At 42.0% G+C, this 20,651-nt stretch overlaps 1 protein-coding gene across 1 annotated transcript; it reads left to right on the top strand.

Moving 5' to 3' along the window:
* The first annotated feature begins 3,759 nt into the window (after positions 1-3,759).
* Positions 3,760-19,331, top strand: FLVCR1 (FLVCR heme transporter 1). Its single transcript, XM_041476898.1, has 10 exons — positions 3,760-4,484; positions 7,539-7,683; positions 8,219-8,359; positions 8,667-8,734; positions 8,977-9,080; positions 10,206-10,316; positions 11,345-11,450; positions 11,666-11,777; positions 12,296-12,363; positions 13,743-19,331. Exons 1-10 carry the CDS (start codon positions 3,843-3,845, stop codon positions 13,803-13,805), a joined length of 1,560 nt encoding a protein of 519 aa, XP_041332832.1. The 5' UTR covers positions 3,760-3,842; the 3' UTR covers positions 13,806-19,331.
* The last annotated feature ends 1,320 nt before the right edge of the window (positions 19,332-20,651 follow it).

Below are 20,651 nucleotides of genomic sequence, written 5' to 3'. Positions count from 1 at the left end.
GATCTTTTGTTCTGAAATCCCTTTCTTGAGCTGCTGTGGTTTTCTTTTTTAAACAACTCATCTGGGAGACAAGGACCTGGTGCACTCCTGTCATGTAGGTTTTCTCTGCATGGAGAGATCAGCTTTTGCATTGACAATCATAACCAAGATACAAATACATTGTAAAATAAAGTTTGTTGGTTTTGTTTTTTTTTTTCCTTGCAGACTGAGATACATGGTTTGAACCATTAAAACCAGAATATCTGGAAGTCTTCACTGAGTGTGTCTGATGTGCATAAAATTTCTAGGTTTTTTGAGGTTTGGAAGGAGGACATAACTAGGAATTGATATGACTGAGATAACCCAGCTAGGGGTGTCCAAAAGCTAGTAACACCCTGAAAGCAACACTCTACACCTGAGTTTCCTGTATTTTGTGAAATGCCTTGGATTGAATTAAAAAGGCTCCTTCTGAGCCATTTTTTGTACAAACATGCAGTAGCTGCAAGGTGAATTTTTAGTTTCAAAATAATTGTGAACTCTTCTTTCAATGGCACATATGCTAACAGAAGGAACAAAAACATTACTACAAGTAAGGATTTGGCATTTCTAATTGCTTTTTAACCTTCTCCAGCCCAAAAATGTAAGTGTTAGGTCCCTGCCTGACTTCTGAAATTTGGATACAAGAAAATAATCTTTGTGGAGTAAATTTGTATCACTTACTTCCCAGTGAATGTCTGATACATAAGAGGTATTTTGTCCTTTTCAGAGCATTCAGGAAAATAACTTTGTAAATGCTTGGGTATACATGAGGAATTTCTGGCTCTATCACCGATAGGAGTATTCAGGAGAGCCTAAATGTTCATTCAGAGGGTAAATTTAAAACAGATAAAAAATTTAAGCTAAACTGTGCTGTAAACCTTGATATCAGTGTTCTGTTTTTAGATTTATAAATTGTCCATGAAATGTAGAAATCCAGGGACTCACATTTTAAGTGAACTGCTACAATGGATGTTTCTCCTTGGGTAACTTTCTCTTGCTGGGCAACTTTGTCCTTGGCCCTGCTTTTTGAACAAATGGCTATAAATCAGAAGTAATGCTCGTGAAACCTATGAAATACAGCAGGATAAATAAATATCAAAGCTTTGCCATCATGTTGTAAATTTAGTTCGCCTTTTCCTTTCTTTTTTAGGAAGGTGCTTCTGGAGATAAATGTCCCCAGGATGGAAACGCATTGGTTGTACCTCACCAAAATCAAACGGGTTTGATGTCACTGAGACCAGCGCAGCATAGCAAAGATGGATTTGCTTCTGCGTCGATCCGCTGTAAATAAACTTGCTTCTTTCTGGAAGAACTCTCCTTCTCGGAGTTCGCTTGCATCCACGGCCTCTTTCCTTTTCTCTGCAGTTCCCTGGTGTCTCGTTACTGCTTCCGTGCAGGAAGCACATGACACTGAGTGTGCCGAGCCATTGGGTGGAGAGGGAGGACAGATGATGCTTTGTGGGCACGGCGGCAGTGAAACCCAACATGTGCCAGCCATTCTCAGCACAGGACGAGTTTGGACCGTTCTCTGAGGTTGTTAGCTGGCAGCAGCTGGAAGCAGGCAAGGGTGCAACAGTACGGAAAGGAAGAACGGGAGAACAGAACCTGTTTTCATCTGGTTTTAAGGAGTAAATGCTGTCTTTGGATGGACTTCGAGTTCATCCAGATTTCGAGGGGAAAATATGTTAAATGAAATCAGATGTAGATCAGTGTTTGTACCTTATTCCAAAAGAACAAGAATAATTTAGGATGCTAATGCATCTATTCCACCAGCCAAAGTGTCACAGCCGTGTCACAGCCCTTTCCCTGATGCCAAGGGCAACCCAGAGCCTGTGCCAGAGATTATGAAGGGCCACTGCTGCAAGCACTGGCACAGACAGAGTCTCAGCTGTGTTTTCAGCACACAATGTGTAATATGGATATACATTCCTAAAGTCAAAGCCAGTTATTCTGTTGCTTTGATAATGTTTGTTTCAGTTCCCACTATACTTCTTCCTCTTGAGGTCCTGTTTTTAAAAAAAAGATCCATTGCTACAGTACTTAGAACAAGTCAGATAGAGAAACTGAGAGAAATTTACCAAGCATCTGATCTTACAGAGGAAAACTAAAAACAAGGCTTTCTTTTTGGCATGAATGAGAGAGGCAAGAAGGGCCTGAATCTGACACAGGTAACTTTAATTTTAAACAGCAGATTTCTTGCACACACCTCTTACCTGCAAATTCAGGACTACTTGCAGTAGTCTCTAAAATTCCATGGTGCCTGCAGTCATCGCTACTGTTGCTCAGCTAAGTGCTCAGGGAAAGCACACATAGCCAAATTAATAGTTTGAAGCGTGTGTCCATATTATTATCCATACTGTAAATAAGATCAGGAGCTGTGGCTTACATAGGTCAACTGGTCTTGAGTAAAATACCAGCTCCTAATTAGTGAGGGTACTTAAGACTGGTTGCTGAGGGTATCCACAGCCCAGACAAATCTGATTAGACTCTGACATACCTATGAACAATGTGCAGTGTGTTATTTGCTGAACATGTTCCAAACAATTTCCCACAGAAAACAGTAAAATACTATTAACATTGTTAGCAAACTTAAATATTTCTGTATTTTCTTGTTACATTTTAGAGAATAATCTGTCCCTATTATGCCTGCAGCAGCAGAATTACAAACAGTAACAGGGGCTGCCAGCCACTGCTCCTGTGCAGACATGAACCGGGCAGGATTTGGAGGAAGATTGCTTACTGAAGTGATATCTACCCGCCTCTGCACATGAGCCAGACAGCCAGTTTTCTGGGGTATGTGTCAAATCAAATTTCAGAGGTTGAGTGGAAACAAGGAATGTTTTGCCTGCGGCTCTGGAGGCAATGAAGGACTGGGGTGGATGCACACGCCCTGATTATGCTGTGTAGTGGCCACCCTCTGCTGCAATTTGGGCCTCTGTTTCTGCCCATCCATCTCTTATCACTTCAGTACATTTCTCTGCATCACCACTGTAAAGAGACAAATCATAATATGGCAGGGGAAGGCGCTGGATTTTCCCAGGATGTGCTGGAAGTGGTGTGGCCTATGTGTCCCTGGCACAGATGGTGCAGCAGCTGAGGTGCCCTGCCTGTGCCCAGGAAGAGGGCTGAGGGCTGAGCCACAAAGCACCAGTCTGTGCCCACCCAACCTTGCCTGGGCCGGACACACCAGCCGCCAAAAAGGTTATAGGAAGGGGGTGATGCCGATCCTTCCTTGGAGATGTTGTGGGGATTATTTACATCATTGCTATTGCCCAGTCATTCTCATGCAGCCAGCAAAAGTCACACAGCCTTTGTAAGTTCAGTTTAAAAGACTTAAAGAAGTGTGAGTCTCTGTGTGTGTGCACATACACCACTCAGATGTTGGGATGTGGAGATTAAAGCGGAGATGGACAGGAGCAGGAGTGCAGGGATTGTGCAGATAAGGAACCACGAGAAAGATGGACAAAGAAAACGGGAGCAGAGGTATGAAGAAAACAACTACCTCCATCTCCATCCTTATCTACATCTCTATATCTCTATCATCTCTATCTCTATGTATATCCACATACACACACTCCCAACACTTCCCAGCAGCCCGGACTGCAGCCTCTGCCCACCGAGCCCGCCGCGGCCGCAGCAGCGCTGCCGGATCCGGCCCCGCCCGCCCTCGGCGCCGCCTCCCGCTCCGCCCGCCGGGCTCGGCTGCCGGGCCGGCCCCGGGGCGGGGCGGCGGCGAGCGGAGGCACAGCCAGGTGACCTTGGCGGGCAGAGCCGGGCTGCGCCCGTCGCCGCCACCGGGGAAGCTGGGTGGGGAGACGGCCGAGATGGTGGAGGACGGCGGCGAGGAGGAGGCGGAGGGGGAGAGCGGCGGGATGCCGGCGGCCGCGGCCCCGCTGCAGCGCTGCAATGGCTTCCTGCCCGGCAAGGAGGCGGCGGGCGGCGGCCGGGCGGGCGGCGGGGAGCAGGCGGCCCCGGAGGCCGAGGAGATGCTGTCGGCGGGCGGCGTGCGGCCGGAGGCGCGGCTGGAGACGCGGCTGTCGCGGCGGCGGCTGGCGGTGCTGGCCGTTTTCAGCTGCTACTCGCTGGTGAACGCCTTCCAATGGATCCAGTACAGCATCCTCAGCAACGTCTTCGCCGGCTTCTACGGCGTCTCCTTCACGCAGATCGACTGGCTGTCCATGGTGTACATGGTGGCCTACGTGCCGCTGATCCTGCCGGCCACCTGGCTGCTGGATGCCCGCGGGCTGCGCCTCACGGCGCTGCTGGGCGCGGGGCTCAACGCGGTGGGCGCCTGGCTCAAGTGCGGCAGCCTGGCCCCCCAGCGCTACCCGCTCACCCTGGCCGCCCAGGCCGTCTGCGCCGTCGCCCAGGTCTTCATCCTGGGGCTGCCCTCCCGCATCGCCTCCGTCTGGTTCGGCCCCACCGAGGTCTCCACCGCCTGCGCCGTGGCTGTGCTGGGCAACCAGGTAGGGCCGCAGGGGAGCGAGGGGGGCTGCGGAGAAGTGGGCTTCCTTGGAGTTCGGCATCGAGTTAAAAACGTGGTGCTTAAGTGGGAAAAGGCTTTCTCCAGGATGTGGTCCTGGGGGAAAGTGGCCGGGAGAGTAAGCGGGGCTGCCCGGCCGGCCTGGCGTGCAGGAGCCGGGCCATGTGGCAGCGTGTGGCAGGCAGCTCACACATTTCCAGCAGCTGCCGGCAGTACCTCAGTCGAGAACCTTTACAGAAGTGGTTCTGCTCCACTTCCTCTTTCTCTTGCGTTTTGGCGCTTGGATTCATTTGACTGGATTCACCCCCGGTTGGAGGGGTATGAACTACGTGAACTTTCATGAAGAGCCCCAGCGACAACATATATCGGTTTCTGCTCTTTAAAATATGGCCTCTAATTGCCAGGTGCCAGTAGTCAATACCCTGGTGACTCCTGAAGTTTTGTGTAACGCTGTGATAGTTCACATCACTGTTGGGAGCTGATAACTGAGTCACGGATTTCCTCAAGCTCCCTGGTCCTGGCCAGTATCAGAGAGCTGGAACAGGTGCATCTGAAAGCACAGGTGCAGGTATGATGCTTTTTCCTCCTACAGCCTAATTCTCACCTCCTGCCACTGTCCCAGCGCTTTTTTTTTTTTTTCTCCTGTGGCAAAAATTTGTTTAGATTCAAATCAGCATCACTGATGCAGGCTGAGGTCATAGGTAGGGTTTGGTTAAGATAATGGGGGATTTGTTTTTTATCATGTGAGTCTAATGATTTTATGTTTGTGCACTTTGGATTATGACAGCAGTGACATTCATTTTACATATTTACAGTTAGGGTGTACCTAAACCTTGTTTGTAGGTCCTCCAGAATGGTTTTTTTTTTTTTTTTTTGCATCGAATGTTTCCAGTGTACAAGTTAACTATCTCTTTTGAACTGAAGATTTCAAAATATGTTAGTTGTTTCAGCAGTGAGGCAAAAATTTTGGATCTCTATCCTGGTATGAGGTTAAAGGTTTCTTTGGCAGCTAAATTTCCACTCTTCCTGACACGCACCAGTCCTCCCAGTAGCAAGGTGTTACCGGGTTTTCAGTTCTGCAGTGGAGTGTGAAGTATCCAGCTTGGAGCCTGAAACATGCTTCACTTGGATGCTGAGATGTGGGGTTGAAGTGGTGCAGGACAGGAGCAGGAGAGCAGGGATTGTGTGGATGGGGAACCATGAGAAGGATGGACAAGGGAAACAGGATCAGGATGTTAACAAAATAAGCTGTGGATATTTCTGGAGTGTATTCCCCTCCAGAAGCTAGTACTGATCTCAGTGTGCCTGCTTAAGTGCTTGCTGGTACTGTGTCAATAGAACAACAGAATTTCTCTGTTCTCGCATTTTACTTCCTTAAAAAAATCCCTAAAAACTCTCAAAAGCTAGATTGAAAGAGTAGCAAGAAGTTAGGCGCTTGGAAATTAGAAGTAATGTCTGTGTATCCCACTGCAGTTCCCTTCTGCACAGGCATTCCCGCTAGGTCTCACTGTACTGATAATTGCACAACGTGAACTGTGTAAAAGAACAAGTTGCTATAACCCACTCACTGCACTGATAATTGCACAACGTGAACTGTGTAATAGAACAGGCTGCTATAGCGCACCCAGCTGTTGGTCATTTAATTGCTTATCAGATTGCTTATCACACAGCTTCAGACTATGTGAAACTTCAGCGCTACAGTGAGCGAGGCCGGGATAGCAGGCAGGGCAGGAACAGAGCAGTTATCAAAATTTAGATCTCACTTCTTTGGAATGCTGATTGTTCTCAGCTGGAACACAGAGATCACTGGGAATGCAGCGATGTACCTGTCAAGGGTTGTTAGGAGTGCCAGATCTCCACAAGTATTTAACATCTTAAATGAGGCACACCAAACTCATTGGAAGACTTTCTTCTGGCCTTAACCTCTCTAGATGTAAATGATGGAAAATGCTGTCATTTGACTTTGTTGGAACATTGTGGGTACTGCACTGGCTCCTGTTGGGGGAGGAAAAAATAAACCTAAAGAAAAAAAGTGTGTGCTCAGTTCATGTTTCTAGGGTTCATGTACTGAAGAGTGAGGACAAAAGGAGACAAATTCTTCCTGTGACCACTGGATACTGTGTCAATATGATGGCCTGTGGGAAAAAATGTAGCAAACCCCTCATCAGGGTATGCACAAAGGGTGTTTTGTAAGTGCAGTGGCACACCTCTAATGTGCATGCTTTCTGATTGTTGGACTTGTTACTGTAACAGTCTTTGGTGCTCTTTTTTCATTTAATTTTACCTAAAATAAATGTTTCAACACTTTAAAATGCCGTTTAGTTTTGGGGGAGCAGAAGAGAGAAATTGAAGAATAGCCCAGGACTTGTTCCTTCATATTTTAAAATGCTTTACATATATATATACCCAAAATTTCAGTCCCTGTTTTATGTCTCTTTAATGCAAAATCAGTTGTTACATTGGAATTTACTCCACACACAAACCCACTGCTTCTTCATTCTGTGATTTTTATTTATTTCCTTAGCAATAATTGTTGAGTTTGGTCTTAATAAGGATATTCCTTTTCTCTGTTCTGTCTGTTCTTCAATAAACCTTGCAGGCAGGCTTTGTAGTGGCAGGAACATGACATCAAATGAAGAACATTTCTACAAGAGTAGCTGGAATCTTTTGTCATCTGTAGTCCTTCAGCTGGAGGATGACTGATACAAATTTATGTTCGTGCATGGTACTTTCACTTCCTGTGAAAGATTCTTGTATAAGTATGAAGATTCTTGTATAAGTACTATGTGTAGTGCAAATATATACACTAAGTGTGGTATTGTAGTTCAATTGAGAAGTGAAAAGGTTAAACCTGAGTTATGGAAGATCTGGTTGTAAAACAACATTGAGAGCAAGTGGCTCAGAAGTGTGATACTATGGTTTTATTAATGCTTATTATGATAACAATTCTGAATTCTACCTGGTAAGACTTTTCACTTCTGTTAATTTGTATGTTCAGAGGGAAATGATTTTTGGTTTTCTTTTCCTTGCTTTACAGCTTGGTACTGCAATTGGCTTTTTGTTGCCGCCTGTTTTGGTCCCAAATACACCGAATGATATTGATCTTATGGCACATAACATCAGCATCATGTTCTATGGGACAGCGATAGTGTCCACGCTTTTGTTCTTCTTAGCAGGAGTTGGTAAGTGTTTAAATTACTGGAATTTACATGCTGGCCACAGGGGGTGTTTACAACGTCTCACTTTTAAAACAGCTGACTGCTCGAAGTAGTTGAGGTTACAATTTTTCCAGTTTGTGTTCACTTACTAGTTGTGCCAGGGTTAAGCAACAGCCATTTCCCTCTATGTTGTGCTTCACATGGGGTGATTTCTTTCAGATTATTTAGTTCTCTTAGTTTCTTTGCTGCAAGGATTTATTATATAATGTAAATTCACTCTGTTAATCTTACAATTTATATACAAAGGTCCTGAGTATTGCAGATGAAGTCTGTCTTTGACCATATTTTGGTAGCAATCAGATGTGACCAGATAACAACACATCCTTTGTGCATGTGACTCACTTCTTCCATGAGAAAATGTAGATTTTTTTTTCTCGTGGAGTTGTTAAAACTACAAGTCACTCTCCTGAAATTCATCAAGCTGAAACACTTCCAAAAAAAAAAGCACATTAGTTTTGTAGAGATGAAGCAAAAATTTTTCCTTCTTCTTTTTCCCCAGTGTTTGAAGAAAAGCCCAAATACCCTCCCAGTCACTCTCAAGCAGTCCTGCAAACTAAACCTCCTGAGGATTACTCCTACAAGCAGTCCATTATTAACTTGTTCAAAAATATTCCATTTATACTTTTGCTAATCAGTTATGGTAAGTGGTGCTATCTCCTTGTAGTCTGGCAGGAAGGTCCAAATGCAGGCCAGAAGCACATAGAATTTTAATTGTGGGGTTTTTTTTTTACGGGGGAGGGAGTGTCAAGCTTTTATTTACTCAGGTGCCAGTGCTGGAAAATCCGTAAGGATGCAAAATATCACTTATAGGTCCAGTGAAGAGATTTTACCTGGCACATAAAAGGTTTTGTGTTGTGAGTCTTAAATGGCAGAAGATGACTTCTTTAGGGTAAAAAATCAGCATGGTTGCACTTGGAATAACTGAAGTTTTTTTCTTGGTACTGCAGGTATTATGACTGGGGCATTTTATTCTGTCTCCACATTATTAAACCAGATGATAGTAACTCATTATGAGGTAAGTTTCTTGGCTCTTATCTTTCTCTTTTCCACTGTACATTTGCAGAGGTGATATTTATTTTGTAGGTGCTATGTGTGCTCAGACATTTGGTTTCTTTTATACCTCTGTACAGTTTCTTGTGCCATACAGCTGTGGGAGTCATAGGAATGTTTGTTTGCACTTATGACTGCCAAGAGGTCTGAACTTGACTCTGAATGGAAGCAATTATTAATGAGCACCATATAAATATTTGTTGAAAGGGAGAAGAAGTGAACGCTGGGAGAATTGGCTTGACACTGGTGGTGGCAGGAATGGTGGGTTCGATTATTTGTGGTTTGTGGCTGGATTACACTAAAACATACAAGTAAGTGTGGGTAGGCATGTGTGGGGTTAGGGGTAGGAGAGTGGTGCAATTGCATTAGGAAAATGCTCCAACATAAGGGCTGAAATGAACTGCTGATGAAATGAAGTTGGTCCCTGACCTTCTAGTGGTCTTGATGGAGAGAAGTTTCTGCGGCTACAGCGAAAGCTTGAGACTCTTACTGGTTATTGGCTAAAAGAAATGAGGGAGAAGAATGCAAAGGGGTTTATCATCTACTCCTGTCTCTTAGGAGTGTAAGGAAAGCACTGTAGGTCCTACATACAGTGGCCAGGTGGCCCAGTGGGCTTCTTCTCCTAGGAAAGCATAAAGTCTCAAAGCCTGCCCTGCACTGTTTTGTAAAATGGCCAGCTGATGGATTCTTGATTATTTTATGCTACTCCTGATCCTATTAGTAAGTGTAATGTTTGTTTTAATTCAGGGGATGACCATAGAGCAGAGCTCTCTTCTGGGGTAGGAGCTCCTGGGTCCATCATCCATGGAGTGGTGCCCCCAGGAGCGAGCGCTGCCCTGGAGCACTGTTTGTGATGGAATAATTCTCCCCTGTGATTCTTAGTACATTGTGTGCCTCTACAAGCCTAATGGATGTTAATGCTGTAGATTGGCTTTGTTTCTGCGTGTGTTTTGGCTTACAAATATGTGCTTTAAGAATTTGGAAGACATCCCTTTTTCCAGATTCAAAATAAATAGAACACTGTAATGAGATTTGTTTGACTTGCCTCTTGGTAGGCTGACATTTATTGCTAATAGTGTTGGACTCAGCTGCTCCTGTGTTGATGTATTGTGTAATGGGCAGCACTGCAGAATGGCCAAGAGGTACAGCATAGCAGAGAACTAAAATAGTCTTAAGGTAGTAGTATGTGCTGTGATTGTCCATTCTTTGAGAGTTTGAGTAAGTGTCCTTAGCCTTGAGTGAAGCAGCCAGATAACCAAGACAATGAAGGGTTCAGTAATGGATGTGTGCTCACTGCATGCTAAGTTCGAGGCAGAATTACATGAAGCAAATTTTATAGCTTTAGCATGTAATGTTCGTGTTATCCTTCCATGCTTCAGCAATGTGCTGCGGCCTTCTATGAACAATGTTAATTTTTTGTTGTTGTTGGGTTGCAGGCAAACTACTTTGATTGTTTACATTCTCTCTTTCATTGGGCTGCTGGTATTTACTTTCACCCTGGACCTCGGATACCTTATAGTAGTGTTCGTGACTGGAGGAGTGCTTGGGTGAGCAATTAAAGAGCACTACAAGACTTACTGCAGTTCTGTTCTAAAACATATTTAAATGTTTTACCTAGATAATTCTACTGTGTATTCTGTCACCATGGTCTCAGCCTATGCCTTTAGCTCACAGTACAGATAGGGTTTCAGCTTCTGTTACATCAGAATAAAGCTAAAGTAACTCTTCAATAAATCTCATTTATCATTTTATGGAACTAAGAGAGGTCTCTATGAAGTCAATTTGTTTGGTTCCAATTCACAAAGCTGTCTGCAGTGAAGTTGAAACTTTCTCTTGACCAGTGTGTAGGTGATTAGTTTAACTGAGCAGATCTAGGAAAACTGGCTTCTCTGCATTTTCATTAATCTATACTTTGATAGCCCAAGCAACATGCTGGTTGCTTTGTTTGCTGTGCTCATAGATACCCAATCTAAAAGCCTCAAGAGGTGCTGAGGGAGTGTTGCTGTATTCAGACACAGAAGTTAAGATAAAACCAGAAAAGTCTTGAGAGTTTCAGTTTAAAAACCAATCAACCATCCTCCCCGGCATTGAGCCTCTTCTCTTCCCATCATTGATCGGTCCCCTCAGCTTCTTCCATTGCAGCTTCCAGCAGGTGTTCAAGTGTACAGCCCCACTCCCTACTCATGGGTTTTTTGTCCTCCAGCATGGATATTTGGGCTGATCAAATGATGATGTGTATGGCTTTCATATGAAGGTAATTGGCTTCAAGTATGGAGTGGCTTGCGGACTCCTTTGAAAAGGTTGTTTCATATGTATGGTGGTTATGGGAAATAAGACAAACATGCTTTAACAGCTTTGCCCTAAAGAGAAAGATGTGTGGCTAAAATTCTTGGATCACACTGAGGAAATGAAGCAGTCACTATTATTTGGAATTATTGAATTCTGTTAAGTCATGAACACATGACAATTCAGAATACCAGCTGATTCATAATACCGTGTGTGTATGTTAGGTTTTTTTAGCTGTAGTAACAGATGAAGACCACACCTGTCATCCTCTTACTCTCCTCTTCAACAGGTTCTTCATGACTGGCTATCTTCCACTTGGGTTTGAATTTGCTGTGGAAATTACATATCCAGAGTCTGAAGGCACTTCCTCAGGTCTCCTTAATGCATCAGCACAGGTTACAGCATTTTATTTCTTCAAGTGAAGTAATATTCAGGAATGCCACGATGCTCAAATCTAGGAAGGCTTTCTTAGACTTAGCTAAGTCTCTGTTTTGTTGCTATAGTCCTGGTTTTTTAAAATTTGATTTCTGTAAGATGTGACCTGGAACTTTTAAAGGTAAAATGATGACTCTTTTCTGTGGTCCTGATGAAGTTACTTGTTTGTTTACAGATATTTGGAATTATCTTTACACTTGTTCAAGGAAAGCTCACAACAGACTACAGTCCTCGTGCAGGAAACATCTTTCTTTGTGCTTGGATTTTTGTGGGCATTATTTTAACAGGTAATTACAAGTGCAAGTAATGGCTTCTCTTTAATGTAAAAATGTAGGTGCTTTTGGGATGATGTTGCTAATATATGGACAGCCATCTGACCCCGAATTCTTGAGACATGTCTTGAATTTGAGACAGATGTCCATCTCCAGAGTGGGGTGAGAAATAGAAACAAATGCACAAATGGAGGCAGTTTGCAGTTTTCCAAATGCGGGAAATTGCCGATGCACTCTGGAACTATGCCAGTGTTTATACATGGCGACTCACAAATGTGCTGAAAGTGCTGAACTATGAAGCTTTTCTTTAAGTGCTAGTGATTTAAAAGATTTTATTGTCAATTCCTGCTTTGTGTGCTTTGTGAGGAGCAAGTTCAAATTGTCAGTGAGTTCAAATTGCAAAAAGCGAATACAGGTATTTTGAAAACGTGCTGAAAGCAGTTTCTGTGTGCTTGCACCCTGCAAACATTTCCCTTGAAATGCATGTCACTGCAAAGGTGTGAACCAGCTTCTCTTTTTCCTTCTTTTCTCAGCCTTAATAAAATCAGATTTGCGAAGACACAATGTGAATTCAGGGATTATGAACTTGGACGTCAAAGCTGTAAGTGTTGACTCTTTTACTGTGATTGTATTACCTGCTTGAATGCTTGACTTCTACTGGCATAACAATATTAGCTGCAAAAGAGTACTTGACAAAATCTTATGACTGATCCCGTGCTGCTTTTGACAACAGAGCCACATGGGATGCTGCCCTCACGTATCTGTTTTTCTTCTTAAATCTCATGAAAAAAACTGGAAAAACTTCTGCTCTCAGATTTTTTTTTTTAAATTTTTGAGTATTTGAATTTTAAGTGGCTAATAATATTTATTTATTGCTTGAATCTTGCTTTCTCATAATAGCAGGGTAGCACTGTAAATTGTGAAGCCTTTTTGTTTATTGTTTATTTATGAAGCCATCCTATAGACTATGTATTTTATTTAAAATACCTGCAGTCCCTTCAGATGAAGTCAGTGTCTGATAAACAGAAGCCAGGCTGGAGTTTCTATGCAGTGCTGCATAAAGAGCTGTGTTTGTTCTTCTGCTGACACTCTCAATTTAAAGGAAGAGTGAGCATAGCATTTTCTGATGATCACAAGGCTCCATGTTTCAGCAGCTTTCCCAAACTACTACAGTTACTAGGAGAAATAAAGCTCTCAGTTGAAAATTTTTTCAGTGCTGTGGTTTTTGATTATTCGGATCAAGATATGAGACAGCTTTTTGGAGTCACACATCGCAAGATCCTCTGCCATGTTTATTTTTGTGTAGGTGTCTTACATGCCCAGCAGCTTTTGATCATCTGTGACCAACTGCACACTGTTAGTGTCTGTATGAGGTTCAGAAACCTCCGAACTGGTGCGGTCTGAGCTAACTTGAGCCTGAAACCCGTTCGCAGCTGCGTGTGCTCAGGGTGGCATCCTGTGGGTTTCCCAGCCAGGGTTGCGGCTGTGCGTGACTTATCTGCTTTCCATTATCACCTCGTTAACTAGCCTAGGTCGTCACAAGGCTTCGTTCATATTAGCCAGGGTGTAAGAAAAGCTGCAGTCCTTGCCCTGATGTTGCCATGCATGATTGAGACCTTCCTGTGTTAATAATGTTCAATATCACTTTGATACTGAACCTTGATCAAGATTCTACTGTGGTTAAATGTAAAGGAGAAAAAAAAATGGGAAGTTAATCTTTATGTCACAGATATTTATATGCAGTAAATATACGCTTTAGAGTTATACTAAGAAACTAAACTCTATGTTTGGTCTCTTTTTTTTTTATTACAAAAAGAAGTTAAAATAGGATTTTATATAATTTGCTTAATTGGGCTAATTAACTAGTTGTACTGTTGGAGCCTAACCTAATAATTACCCAAAAAATACTGAGTTTGAGAATAATTCTGTTGAATAACAGCTTAATTCCTGTTGTGTTTTTACTTTTTTCTCCTTCTTCAGGTACCAGTTGACAGTCCTGTAGAACCTGAAAGCACTACATTAAAGATTCAGTCAGCTTTATGAAGCTGAAGGAAGGTGACTCAGAAACGCACAAGTTTGGTTAGATATGGAATGATATGAGCTAGTGTAATCACTGGATTTGTGTGTACGAGTAGTGAAATGTGTTTGTTGATATTGGTGGTAGTTGTGTACTGGAAGCTATGAAGATGCTCAGTTCGTTTTGCTCGAGATACAAACAATTCACCTTTGTATGGAATATTTATTTTAACATTTTCAAGTCTTGCAGTTTCATTAGTAAAGAGCTGTGTGAACACTCTCCGTGGTAGGGAGACGTGCATTCAGGATGCATACTTGAAAAAAATCAGGAATCTTGAAGTACAGTTGTCATGATCAGATGTATCTAATCTTCTTTTCTTGTTCAGTCTTGCTGGTGCATTTGAAAAGTCAAAGAGTAGGGAAATGCACATCAGGAGGATGTTCACGAGTTCATTTTTTATTTTAAATGTATCTGTATTTGAATATAAGCCAATGATTCCTTCTGGAAAAGTGATAGCACAATACTGAAAACAAGAGATGATGTATGTGTTTCATACTGGCATCTGACATTTCTTTTGCCTTGAAACTTCTTTATAGGTATCAGAAGGCAGATAAGAGAAAACACTGTTCTTGCTATAGCTTCATTGTAGCATTTCTGGGGAGATTTAAAAAGTTTCTCACTAGATAAATTGGAGAAAAAACATTTCTTATTAAATACAGTAAAAAGGAGGACAAATGCCTTTGATATCTCTATTATGAAATATTTATAAGCAATGGAACACTACCACACAAGTTTCCTCCATGGAATATTTTGAGTGCTTTCTCAGTTAAAGAGAGAGGAGTATGTGTTTACAAAGAGCCAGTGCCTTTACTTTGTAAAGAAGATCCCTGCCTCATCTTGAGTTTAATCAGTGCTGCTGAAGAAATTCCATTTTGTGTGTTAAACTTCTGAATATTTGTGGAGTATCAGAAAACGTGTTCTGTCCTTTTTATGAATTGTATCACTTGTCTCATGTGAAATTCCTGTGCTTGTGTAACTTAAATCATTTATTTTGTGGTTTGTTAAAAGCTATAAGGATGACTGAAAAGAAAATAATGATATTTTCACTTTTTCTGATCAAGTATTTTCTTTTATACCATCTTAGCTGCTAAATGAGCAGACATTATTAACAGTAACTTTTTGTTACTTCATTTATCTGGATTTGGTATGTGGGTTTTTCAGTGCAGTGCTTTTGAAAATTTTCTCCTTTACCTTGTGCTCTATCTACACACCCACAGAACTGATAGCACTACAATAATACTATTGCTGGGAAAGTCAGACCTGGGTTAGTGGACTTTTTGGAAACATTTCATTTTTAGCTCAGCAAACTGAGCCTGCAAGTTCAGTGCTATCAGTGGTGCTGTGTCTTTGAGTTCCCACAGATGCAGTGCCATCCAGAAGGTGGAATCCTACTTGAAGTTTTCCACAGGTTTTAACAGTTGGGGATGGGGAATTATTTAACTCTGTGCTGGTTTCAGCTGGGCTAGTTAATTTTCTTCACAGTGGCTGGCATGGGGCTGTGTTTTGGATTTGTGCTGAACACAGGGTTGATAACACAGAGATGTTTTATCCTTGCTGAGTAGGGCTTACACAGAGCCAAGGCCTTTTCTGCTTTTCATACGTCAGAAAAGGCGAGGAAGCTGGGAGTGCATGGGATGTTGGGAGGAGACACAGCCAGGACAGGTGACCCCAACTGACCAAAGGGATATTCCAGACCATGTGACATCATGTTCAGTGTATACAGTGTATACAGAAGGAGGAAGGGAGAGATGTTTAGAGTAATGGTGTTTTCTTCCTGAGAAGCCATTGCAATTGGTGGGGATGGCTGAACACCTTACTGCCCATGGGAAGCAGTAAATTAATTCCTTGTTTTTCTTTGCTTGTGTGTGGCTTCTGCTTTCCCCATTAAGCTGCCTCTCATCCCATGAGTTTTCCAGTTTTTACCCTTCTGATTCTGTCCTCAATCCCACTGGTGGGGAAGGGAGTGAGCAAGTGGCTGCCTGGGGCTTGGTGGATGGCTGGGGTTAAATAACAACAAACTCCAAGATAGTCTCTAAGTACAATAAATATAATTAAAAGCTTTTCTTTTTCTTGTTTTGCTGTAGACTCAGGAAAATCCTTTTGTATAAAAAGGGCCCTGAAAACTTATCTTTGTAAGCTTAGCCTCTAAATGTGATGATCTTGATTTAAACATTTTGTATAATAAATGCTTTAGACGGGGAAAGGCCTATCAGAATAAACAAAGCACACTTGGAACACTTGCCTTGCCAAAAAGGGTTCATGTCTCTTTGCTGGGTCCAGTGCTAGGGAGAAAATGGCCAGGCCTTGCTGCTCCTGGGCGGGTCAACTCTAGAAGCTGAAGCAGCTGAATATAGGAAAAGTCACTCTTGGCTATTCAAATGGCAGGCAAGGGTATAGGAGTGAAAGTAGAGATGCTTTCAGTATGTGAGTCCTTTACATTGAAGCTGCCCCATCAAGGGATGTGCAGGTTTTCAGCCTGACTCAGAAAAGTGAAAGTTTCTGCCTTGTGACATATATGGGTGGCTTTTCCCTTTGAAAAAATGATAATAACATGTGCCAAAAAATATATATGTTTTTCATCAAGATATAGATCCAGAAAATATTTATGTTCATGGCCATGCATGGTTGCTTTGACTTTTGGTGTTGCAAAATCTTAACAAGATAATATTTTTGTAGTTTTGGGGAATTGTTTTCAAATTCCCCAGTAGAAAGTCTTTGGCAGTATCCAGGATGTTTGCTGACCTGTTCAATATACACTGCTCAAAATGAAAGATTGAGTATTTTTGTTCCATTCTTAAAATTTATTTTTTAATTCCTTTCTTTACTGCTAGTTTCCAGTTTCTTTAGTTATGTTCAGCTGATTATTGAAAAAATATTCTGGTTCTGGCTCCTTGTTTTATCTTCTGCCAAATTACTTGGCTACCTTCTGAAAAGGTTGAAAGAAGATTTTGGCTTGCTGGAAACCCTGCTGGGTCCCTGAAAAGAAAATATTCCTAATAGTGAAGGCTTAATTACATCCTGGATTTAATATTCCCCTTCTAAAAGGAGCTTGAAAGTTGGAAACCTATGAGCTATTTTCAGGCAATGATAAAGCATTTAAATGAAAGGCTCAGCTGCAGAATAAAAAGCAAATAAAGAGCAAAACAGTATTTTTTTATGCAATAGTCTTATCATCTGTCAAAAAATCGAGGTTCTAGCTCATGGCAGAAATAAATTTGGAGTAATTTAGGCTTTGTGGTTTTTGCTTTTAATTTTTGGATTTTAGCAGAAAACATCCACTCAATCAAGCATAAAATCATAGCATGTTAAGAGGTTGGAAGGGACCTTAAAGTTCATCTGGTCCCAACCCACCTGCCATGGGCAGGGACACCTCCCACTAGACGAGGTTGCTCAAGGCTCTATCCAACCTGGCCTTGGACACTGCCAGGGTTGGGTGTCCACAACCTGCCTGGGCAACCTGTTCCAGTGCTTACCATCCTCACAGTAAAAAATTTATTCCTGATATCTAAATTAAATTCCCTCTCTTTCAGTTTGTACCCATTCCCTTTTGTCCTATCACTACAATTCCTGACAAAGAGTCCCTCCCACTTCACTGTAGTCCCTCTTCAGATACTGGAAGGTTGCTATGAGTTCTCCATGCAACCTTCTTAGCCTGGAAATTCCACATGCATTTGGAATTGCACATAGGGTTTCTGACTCTTAGCCTTCAGACCCTGGCTCAGCCCCCCAGCAAGAGTAGAGTTGAGGGCGAAAAATTCTAGCTGCTTAAAAAAAGTAATTGTATCATGAATTGAATTGCACATCAGCTAGGAGAGGATGGTGTAAGAAACGAGAACAAGCGAGAACAGGCATCCCACTCCCATGCATCAGCTTTTTCTTTTCAATTTGCTTTTTTTCCGCCTGTTTCAGGAGAGCTCTGGAGGATGCAAGAGAACACACACAGTGGGGAGCATAAACAAGGGAACTGCCCCCAAGTTCCCAGGAGCTCAGCAGGTTGTGCAGTTGATATCTTGCAGCTACAAAATTCGGAGATTAGCGTTCTTACCTGTGTGGTTCTTCCCAGCCACAGTAAACTTTTGGTCATTTCAGTGGAAGAGACTCAAGAGAGCATTGACACATTTTTATTTAGGATTCCTGCCACAGCCTTAAATCCCTCATTTGTACTGGCTGGGTGTGAAAATACCAGACCTGTAGGATAGAGTCTGGAATTGCTGGTAGGTAAGTGCCTCAGAACAAGTATTTGTAGATGGGTGTTTGTCTTTAGTAACATCTCTTTCTGTTGCTAAATGCCCATGGTTTACGAGGAAGAAAGAACAAGGGAGGAAGTAGCAAGAATACATATAAATAATTGCAGATTAATAGGGATGTCTTGAGAGGCTAGACAGTGTTAAAGGAGTAAAGTACGTATTTGTTAAAAAGGCCTTCAAAGGATACACCTTGGGCAGTACAACAGCCCAGCCAGGGCTACACCCAAAATGGATGATGGGTCACACGTTTTCACACTTTTATAAGTTTTGGTCCATGTACATTTTGGGGTTAATTGTCCAATTACAGCTTCAGGTTACGAAGTCCCATCCTCCCAGATTGCTCTCCTCAGTTATCTGTTGTTTATATCTTTTGGGCCCAAAGCTGCAATGGTGTCCTTGGTTCTCAGGCTGGAAAAGGATTGTTTTGTCAAACTAAACTGTGAAGAGAATTTGCTAACACTTTATATAAACTTCAGAGTTATATACTAATGCAGTACAGAACTAATACAGTACAGTATAGGAAGATATGAAAGCTAAAACTTAAGACATCCATAGGGCTTTTCTAACTTCAGCCTCTTGGTCATCTCTTTTGTTCAAGGCAGTATGTGGTTTCAGAGACAATCAGTGGAGTGTGTAATCAGAGCTGCCAGCCCATATTGCCTAATGAAACAATGGGTTTTTGAGAAATATTTGTACTACCTTCTGCATCTACAACCAAGTGAAATTGGGTTAAGCTGTAAACATTTGTTTTCCTTTTCCATGTTGTGAACTCACTAGTTTTTCTGTGTGAATGGGAGTGTGTGACCTTTACAGTTGTTGTCTTTCAATACATGTATGTACCTCCTCAAGTGTTACAGGCTATTGATGTTTCATGGAGCACAAGCTGTCATTGTACACAATAATATGTGATTGCTCCCAGCCCCACCATTTGGTCTGAATTCTTTGAAGAGGAAAAAGTGATTTTAATGCAGGAACTAGAATGAATTAAGCAAAAAATTTCCTAAGAGAAATGTATTTCTGTGTAAGACCCGTGTTATTTACTGCTCATGCCTTTGTTCTACTCATGAAGATAACAAATGTGTTTTGCTGTAGTATTTTGGTTTTGTTAGTGTCCAATTTTTTATTTCAAGAGAAAATTAAAAGTTCCTAATGAATATTCTCTGATTGCAATACTGTATGTATGTGTATATGTGGATGGCATCATTCCTTACCATTCTGTTACTAATAAAGTGTATAATGCCTAAATTGATTGGAGCCAAGAGTAATATTTTTGACAGCTGCTAATCTAAAAGTGATTATTTTTTTCCTTAGAACCTGCCTTTTAATGTAGGAAAATATATAAGTGTATGACTTATTGTGTCATTAATAAACATACATGTATATGCAGAGTGCATGTATGCAGGGTATAGAAATTTATTTTACACAAGAGTATTGGCATCCAGAGACATTTTCTTGGGGCATGGAATTAAAATACTACCATTGGTAGCCGAGTTGTACTGCTCTAGCACAGAGATTTCTCCTCTGCTTTGGAAAAGGTCTATGAGGAAATGAAAGGGCAAGTTATCCCCTGAAGCAGAGTGATCCAAAGGCAGCTCCTTGAGGATAGTGCAGATATTATTTTAATAAAGCACTTAGCTGCCTAGAGATTATATGGGGAGAGAGGGTAGGATAACTTCTGAGACAGGATAGAAGTGAGACATTACATTCAGTTATGGCTAAAATCAGAGTTGTCTTCAGTGGGAGCACAGCAGAACCCTTGTGAACACTCTGCAAGGGTTCTGTCACCTACCTTCAGGCATTTAGCCCAGGTGTGAGCCAGGCAAATTTGAGGAAACTGCTTCAAAGTATGTAGAGTCGTGGTAAGAAAATGTTTCATTTTTTTTAAATCTCACTTCTCCACAAAGCTGGGATTCTCTCTCAGCTATTTTGGTGTAGGAGGTGCTTCACAGAAGGAGGTTGCATGTGCTGCAGAGCACAGAAAACACAAGCCTTGTGTCATAAAGCAACACTGATATGCAGTTCAACGCTGGGTTGAACTTTCAGGTGGGTTCTTCATTTTACAACCAGGACCACAAGGTCATGTTCCTCTTACGGTACCTCTATGAAAGCTGCAGGCAATATCCCCAGTTAGCACTGTAATTTAAACATTCCCACAGCTAGGAAGGAACAATCCCAGAAAATTATTATTGTCTAAAGTTTCTTTGGCATTGGAGTTTTGGGGTTGGTCATTTTATTTCTTTTTTTTCTGGATAGATTCTTGGTCCTTCCAAGAAAACACTAGAAACCTCATCAGGTAAATGGGAAATGTGAAGCCATCCCAGCTATGGTTAGTCAGATAATCATTTCTGTAGCTGGGAGGAGGCTTTGTGATCCAAAGCTAACAATTATTACCCCTTCCAGAAAGTGATGTGGTTTGTGCATGGATAAAATAGGCAGATGTCTAACAGTCCAGCTGCTTCCTGGCCTGGAAAGGTTTCTTAGTACTCTGCTGGATTTCCTTCTGTCTGTGCTTCACAATGAGCTAACCCTATCTGACCATGTTCTAAATCAATATTTACAGCTCTA

Source organism: Pyrgilauda ruficollis, unplaced genomic scaffold (assembly GCF_017590135.1).
Source record: "Pyrgilauda ruficollis isolate IOZ18807 unplaced genomic scaffold, ASM1759013v1 scaffold4, whole genome shotgun sequence".
In the NCBI taxonomy this organism is placed as follows: domain Eukaryota; kingdom Metazoa; phylum Chordata; class Aves; order Passeriformes; family Passeridae; genus Pyrgilauda; species Pyrgilauda ruficollis.
Note: the sequence above shows the minus strand (reverse complement) of the source record. Positions and strands in the feature narration are given on the sequence as shown.

What these genes read in the sequence shown, in the direction of transcription:
- FLVCR1 (XM_041476898.1), top strand. Translation starts at nt 3,843, where the DNA reads ATGGTGGAGGACGGCGGCGAGGAGGAGGCGGAGGGGGAGAGCGGCGGG. An exon ending in ACTTTTGCTAATCAGTTATG is followed by an intron (nt 8,360 to 8,666) that starts GTAAGTGGTGCT and finishes TTGGTACTGCAG; the next exon opens with GTATTATGACTGGGGCATTT. An exon ending in TCCTTAATGCATCAGCACAG is followed by an intron (nt 11,451 to 11,665) that starts GTTACAGCATTT and finishes GTTTGTTTACAG; the next exon opens with ATATTTGGAATTATCTTTAC.